At 48.3% G+C, this 7,616-nt stretch overlaps 1 protein-coding gene and 1 long non-coding RNA gene across 4 annotated transcripts in view; one reads left to right on the forward strand and one right to left on the reverse strand.

Moving 5' to 3' along the window:
• The window catches only part of LOC102371625, a 5,387-nt gene extending 2,818 nt beyond the window's left edge, over positions 1-2,569 (forward strand). The window contains exons 2-3 of the long non-coding RNA XR_323025.3: positions 1,710-1,775; positions 2,498-2,569. This is a non-coding gene — a long non-coding RNA (uncharacterized LOC102371625). The remainder of the gene's footprint in view (positions 1-1,709; positions 1,776-2,497) is intronic.
• Positions 1,636-7,616, reverse strand: part of GAL3ST1 (galactose-3-O-sulfotransferase 1) — a 46,495-nt gene continuing 40,514 nt past the window's right edge. For all 3 annotated transcript variants that reach the window (XM_006016834.3, XM_006016836.3, XM_006016835.3), the window contains exon 3: positions 1,636-7,245. In XM_006016834.3, the coding sequence (XP_006016896.1) occupies positions 6,096-7,245 (1,150 nt within the window). In that variant the 3' untranslated portion in view covers positions 1,636-6,095. The remainder of the gene's footprint in view (positions 7,246-7,616) is intronic.

Below are 7,616 nucleotides of genomic sequence, written 5' to 3' on the forward strand. Positions count from 1 at the left end.
TTTTAGAAAGGGAGTTTACTTCATTTGGTGATATAAGCCCTTGGGCCTTGGCAGACAATAACTTAATGACATGATGGGATCTGATCCTGGATCCCAAAAGTCATGCACCCTGCTGTGCTACATGGGCATGGCAGAATGCATGAGCTTGAGGACTGGATTTTAGGGAAAGTTGCAAGCTGCACATGATGCAGCCCTGCATGGCACTGTCAGGCCCATGGCTCTGCAAGTGCCAGACATGGGAAAGTCAGTCATTCCCCCCACTTAGTAAGATCAAAGCCATGTGCCTGGTGGCCATGCATGCTTTGAACTTGCTGAGTGTGGGGAACTGATCAACTCTCCCACCCAGCACCTGCAAAGCTGAGTGGAGGAAGCTGATTAACTCCCCTTGGTTGGCACCTGCACTGCTAAGTGCCTGGCTTTGAATTTGCTTGACAAGGGGAGTGGATCAGCTCCCCCTTCCTGCACATTCAGACCCTCTCAGGCAGGTTCGCGTTGCCCTGATCCCCATGTCAACCATCAGCAGTGGAGACAGAGCAGGACCCTTAGCAGCGCCTGCATCCCTATTAGGGCCTGGCCTAGCCAGGTCTGATCACCCATGGCTCCTAACCTGAGTCCAAAATGTGCAGCTGTGTGGCCAGGCTTACTGCAGGTGGTGGCACACAGCGGAGCCCAGCCCAGATAACTGGCGGCTCCCAGCCCCCTTCCCCAGAACATGAGTCCCCAGCACGGCTGGGTCAGACCTATACCTGCACTTTGACTCTTGCTAGGGACCGGGTTGCCTCCTCTGCAAATGGCCAGGGTTGCGGGGTAAAAGCCTCACCTAGCAGAAACTTTCTGTCTCCAGTGCCCTCTGCCTTAGGGCTGGGGGTGGGATGGGCCCTGCACAATGTGGGGGAAGGTAGGGGGTGTTGTTAGCCTAGTAACCAGAGCCGGAGCTGCCCCTGCAGCCCATGCCTACTGCCCGGAGGGCAGAGAGGTGCCCGCTTTGAAATCACTTGGTGGGCTGGATGTGACCCGTGAGCCATATTTTGCTGGCACTGCAGACCAGTTGGGAACCTCAGAGCAGGGTCAGTAAAACATCGTCAGAGCGGGAGGGTGGGCAGGAGTGCCAGAGGGAAAGCTATTTCACCTCTGCCTGCATAGGAGAATTGTTGGAAGAGCCCAACAGTGAGAGTCTAAGAGACTGTCCATTGCAAGGGGAGTTAGCAATAGATCCCAGAATTAGGAACAAGAAGGGGGAATTGCTGGGCTGGACTTCAGCAGGGGGACACATGAAGGGAAAGTTAGGGAGGGGGAAACTCAGCCAAAACAGTCTTTATGTTGCGGCTCCAGCAGAAATAGAAGAACACTGTTGTTTATGATGCAGGACTAAGGGAACCCCCTCCATCCTATCAGCTCATGTGGGATTCCCTGACAAGGATGTACATAAGCAGGAGAGGTCAGGAGCAGGCAACTGCATCTGATCTTCCCTCTCCATGTATAGAGAAAGACACACCAAGTGGAGCAGGGAGACTCTGTCCCAAGAGGCTGCTGCCCTCACAGTATCTGTCCCCTGCTGCTGGGGTGAAGAGGCCCCTCCTGACATCCAGGCAGAAAGAAAGAGACTGGAGCGAGAACAGCTAAATGGTTCTTATATTAAAAACTGTCAAATATACAGTATAATTATCTTACAAAATTATAATTATCTTATTTCTCATCTTTACAAACAGTAGAATGTTAAACGCATGCACCAAGGAATATTAATGGAACACGCTTGGCTGTGGCAAGGAGAAGAGGTAAGCGCTGCCCTTTAAATGAAAGGCTGCTAGATACTGCTCATCACACTCAACAGCAAGGCTAGGGCCCCCATCCTATTTCAAAAGGACAGGCTACCCATGCAAAGCATGGATCCCAGCCTGCATGCCTCATCCAAGCAGTTTAAAGATAATGGAGTGCATCCAGGGAATTCCTATAAGCATAGGCCATCCCTGAGGAGGAGTTGCAGTTGGCTCCATTGTCCATTGATTAGGTATAATCCTCAGGCCCTTGGTTATCCAGGCTTTGCACAACCCTGGAAGTACTGCTGACAGCTAATGATGGGAGGGACAGGACAGAGATGTGCAAATCCAACCGCTGCTTCATGAAGTCAGCTCAAAGAGGGATTCAAGACTCATTGTTAGATCAAACTGCCTCTTCTCGCCCTCACCTCCCCTGCTAGCCCTGTGTTTGGAAGGGTCTGTCTATATGGAAGCCTCTCACTCTGGTGCAAGTATGAACCTAGGACATGAGTTGCAGGCAGTTACCTACTTACCACCCTACCCCAGCGTCCAGTCATCTGTAGCCAGCTCCTTACACATATGCCATAAACCACCACATTAATACCTGCAATGTGAGCACTAAAGCACCCAAGAGCTGTAGCTTCTGAGGGGGACCCAGCTGCTGGCAGCTCAGCATGAAGCTGGGGAGAGACAGGCCTTTCGCTCTTGACTCATTCTAACTCATCCTCCTGTCACTTCAGAACCTTCCACCTGGGCCCTTGGATGATCAGTGCTGAAAAAGCAAGGAAGTCACGCTGTGTTACCACCCCAGCTCCTCTTGAAGGTGAGGAATGGGCCAACAAGCCTGGACTGCAAAGGCAATGACCTCTCTCAGGTGAAACAGGTGCGTTCTCCCTTCTCTGAAAAGCCCTAATATTATTCCTGTCTCTCCCCTACCTCGCTGGCTGTGCCTGAGGGAGTCCTCAGCTGCTTCCTTCACAAACTCCAGTGTGTCTAGAGACAAGTGAACTGTGGACTAGTGCACATTCCTCTCTTCTGTATGCATAGGAAATCAGCACCAATTGGTGGCTCCAAAATCCTTCCCTTAACTGACCCAGCCAAACCAACCAGCAGGTATAGTGTTCCCTCAGGCTGCAAGGAACATTCCCTCTTCACCCCAGAGACAATGGCTTTCCCTTTTTTGCTTCTCTTGAGCTTGGCTGCACTTCCAGGTATGGCTGGGATTTTCATAGACATCAGGGCTGGAAGGGACCTTGGAAGATCATCGAGTCCAGCCCCCCATGTCATTCCCCCCCACAGCTAGGCCACATGCCTTGTATAGCCCAGAGATTCACAGCTCTCTGGCTCTACCAGCACTGTCCTGGAAGCCCTCCCTGCTGTTTAGTGCCTGCTCTTTCTTTCTCCTTTTCCTGGCTCCCTCCTAAGACTTTTGTGATAGTTCCTGGTGCTGTCATACTCAACCCTGTCCCTTGTCAGGCTAATATGCACTTGCATTATCGTAATATTATTTTTTACTTGTTGGATGCCACTGCTCTTTGGCACCATCCTGTTGTGCTACAGAGGTACAGAGGCTGTGGTGCTAGCAACTAGCACTTATAATGATCATTAGATTGGCAGCCACTGAAAGCTTGTTTCCTGTTCCCTTTTGCCCCTCCTGGGCTCTTTCTCCCTCAAAGAAGTATGAAAGCAAGAAAAGAAGGCAAGGGAAAAACCCTCCCTCCCCCATCCTCTTTACAAGGTCCTCCCTGCGTCCACACCAATTTTCACCAGATCCCGAAGTTTATGTCTAGCATCTCCTCTTTGGGGAGTGGCACCACGGGGCCTTCTAACTGGTGAGACCTTTGGATTTGAGGGTGGCAGGTGGGGAGAGAATTAGGCAGCAAGGCCTGAACTGCCATGATCTAATGCGAAGACGGGCAGCTCAGAGCCATGAGACCACACAGGCCCAGTAAATACTATACACACATCTTGACTGGAGCTAAGGATTAGATTAGAAAAGTACTAACCTACAAATTAAGACATAGGAGCTTTCAACTAAGGTTCTGTCACACTATGTCTACACTGCTTTGACAATATCCCCAAGAGTGCCACCAAAGCACCCCCTTCCCATTCTGTGTGTGTCTATTCCATCAATAAGGATGTGAAGCTGGCTGAGTATACCCATTACCATGCTCTCAAGAACTCCTTCTCTAGGATGCCTGAGAGCATCGGTGTGGGATGCTCTCAGCATGGCTTCACTACCTCTTTCAAGGAACAGCACATGGGAACAGGAGGCAGTAGGTAGCGGGGTTTCCTGGGAGTGTTGCACAAGTGGTATGAATATACCCCTGATGAGCAGCTTTTTCCTCTCACATCTCTGCAGTGAAACCTTCAGAGGCAAGAGCTGCTGAAGGCTGAGACTTGGCTGACAAAGGTGGCCCACTGGACTTCTGCTATATCTGCTGTTTTGGTTTAAATCTGCCAGTCTGTTAATGAACTCTAGGATCACAAAAAAACCTACACAAGGTTTGTGCTTTTATTTTTATAAACATTCTCAAAACTCAAATGAAAGTTATTTTGCTAGCTACTAGTCAATAATATGTCATAGTGACTTATGGCCAAATACAGACTGCATGAGCACAGTGAACTCCATAAAAACACGAGGCGTATGGACTAGTAGTAGCCTGAGCTAGTAATAAAGACCACTCAATGTGGCATATATCATAGACAGACTGCTCAAAATCAGTGCTATGGGAGAACCAGTTTGATTAAATATGACCCACTAGCCATCTTAATGTATCTAAAGACAGTCCACGTTGGCGCTATTTCATTCACAAAGAAACGGTCTGAATCAGTGCAGTTTGAAAGTCTTAGTTATTGTGGTCAGTTGATGTCTGTGTTGCAGATAATAGTCAGCATATGGAATTATCTTGACCACCACGCATAGACTATATACAGGCCACATGGAACTGACAGTCTATAGGCTAGAGTGAATCAGTGCAAATTTCAGTCTTTAGAATGGACTGAAAATATCGAGTGTCATCTCTTACATGAACCAGCGTGTGACTTGTGCAGTTTTAAACAGACATACAGATAAACGGGCAGGTCAGATTCACATATACAGGCACCAACACACTCAATAACAGATCAGTCACACACATAGCACCAGTCACTGTCACAGATCAGTCTTATATCACCCACAATTACAAACCTAGAGGTATTGATACTCACTATAATGTAACATATACAGCAATACATAATGCTAGTCATATGTCGATTCCTTTCCAATACACATAGACGTATATACATACCTGACAACAAGCACACACAGTGACACATATCAAGATATCAATATGCACTGTAATATACTACTTTTACCCATCAAATACACCCAAACTGGTCTTCACACACACACTTCTTAAAGGACTGTAATGCAAATCTCATACTTACAGCCTCAAACACTGGTAAACATATTGGCCAAATATACTGACACCAGTGCTTCCTGTAATATATTTTCCACACACTCACCCTGACTATACCATGTACTGTATCAGTCTCTCATTCACACAACGAAATTCCTTTACACATTGCAATGTATTGCACGAACAATTCTAGTAGCCAGAGTAAAGCTTGCATGCATAAAACACATACCTGGAGAATCATACATACATCACTAGGCTGAAACACACAGCCATAGCTGTCAGGCACACATATTTGCAACCCTTGTATGACTGACAGCTTGTCTCCTGTGTGCTCTGTGGCCAATCGATTACTATTAATGCATGTTTAGGGTACAGACAGGGATCCAACTGTCACAAATACTGCCTCCAACTCTTTCAAATAGAAATAAGAAAAAGCTCCCTTGAACAGAAAACCACAAATGATGAGTAACATGTAACTTGTTACAATGTCCTGTGTCCTGCTCTTTCTTTTTTAGGGCCTGCACTTAGCTAATGCAAACTTAGACAGTTAGACTCAACACTGCAGCCCAGATCTTCTCTCTCTGCCTTCCCTGTGCCCTGAACTTGCTCTTGGAAAGAGACAGTGGAATTGGTTGACCAAAGCAGGATCAACAGAGTTGGTGGTAGGGTACTAGGTAGAAGAGTGGCAGCTGCTTTTATTACTCCCACCCACATGGGTCTCTAACCATACTTCCCAGGGTAGCCAGAACTTCAGGATGGGGGTCAGTCTCTAGCTTGCTTGTTGGAGTCTCAAGCCAGTCCTGCTCACGGTGATGCATTGTGTCCCATATCCAACCAATGGATGTAAAGAAGAAACAAAAACAAAAGCACCTGGTTCTTCCCTTAATGGGGATGGGGCAGTAGAGGCAGGGGAAGGGGATGGCTGCCTTTCACTTTGTTACCACTTGAGGAACTCCCGCACATGACTCCAGAGTTTGGTAAGCCAAAGGTTGACACCCAGGTCAGTCAAGTACTGGATCTCCGGGGTTAGCATCTTGCGGCACAGCTTTTGATGCTTTTTGTTGATCTTCTTCTTCAAGTTGTAGCCCAGGATTGATTTCTCCCCCAGCGGTTGCCATGGTTGCATGGATGACTCCTGGATAGCATTGGCATCCACTGGGTGGCCCCCATCAATGCAGATGCTCTTCATCTTCTCATTCTTTTGCTGCAGCTCAGCCACATCCTTTGCCATCCGTTCCCGCCCATAGGCATCTACTTTGTGCCAAAAAGTGGTGTTGAAATAGCGATAAAGCTTTGCATCAATGAGGTTCCAGGAGGTGGCCTTCTCATAGAGCTCATTTGTCAGCTTGGAGACAGTGGAGTCCTTGCGGGCATTGAGCTTGAAGTAGAGGATGTCCTCCAGCTCCCAGCACAGAAGGTCCTTCAGCAGCACCAGAGACTCATCAAAGTACTCCAGCAGCATGACCAGATGGAAGCGCTGGTCTATCTCTTGGATGTACTGGTCCACCAGAGGGCTGTTGGCATTCATGTTGTTGTCATAGCCTAGATCAAAGAAGAGCAGATTCAGGAGGTAGTGAGCATTGAACCCATTGGGGTCATAGTAATGCCAGGGGTCGTGGAGGAATTCTGCTAGCTTGTCCTCACCCAGCAGCTTCCAAGTGAGGGGGATGACACGGCCAAAGTAGTGGAAGGAAGACTCAAAGAGGTAGGCAGGGTCCCGTAGCACTGTCAGGAAGACGGTGTCAGCAGGCAAGAGCTTGCGTACCTCCTGGTATTGGAACCGCATATGGTTGCAGATGATGTTGAAGCACATACCAGGGTGGTAGTCTTGCACCTGGCTCCGCTCAAAGTAGGATGGGTAGTAGAAGTCATTGCGGCCATTGGGGAATGCAAATTTGAGGCGGTGCTTCTGACCAAAGCGGAAGAGGATGTTGAGGATGGTGCTGCTGGCTGTCTTGTGTGTCTTCATGAACATGACATCAAACTTTGGCAGGCATGCCTGGCCTGGGGAACTGTGGGTGCCATTTGCTGTGACTGGCATCCGGGCCTGGGTGGGGTAAGAAGAGCAGGAATAGGGGATAGGAATCCTGGAGGAAAGAAAACAAAAGGCACATCTGTAAGGGTTGGACCTACAGACTGGCTTTGATCTCACACTACAGTCCCATTATGATTAACCACAAAGACCTTGCAGAGAATGGATGCACATTTCCAAGGGAATTCAGCTCTGGTGAGCAGTGCTGGCTTGACAGTCCTGAACAGGTATAGTCCAGAGAGTGTTTGTTATCACAAACTTTCTTGAATACCCTACCCCTTGCTACTGCAGTGATCAGCTCCATGATGAAGAGCTGAAAATTTCCTTCGGTGTTTGTACAGGATCTTTCTCTATAGTATGCGACCCATTTAGCCCTTAGCCTCTTTCACTGCCAACAAGCACACCAATAGTGATGAGGCCACCTGC

Source organism: Alligator sinensis, unplaced genomic scaffold (genome assembly GCF_000455745.1).
Source record: "Alligator sinensis unplaced genomic scaffold, ASM45574v1 scaffold216_1, whole genome shotgun sequence".
In the NCBI taxonomy this organism is placed as follows: Eukaryota; Metazoa; Chordata; order Crocodylia; family Alligatoridae; genus Alligator; species Alligator sinensis.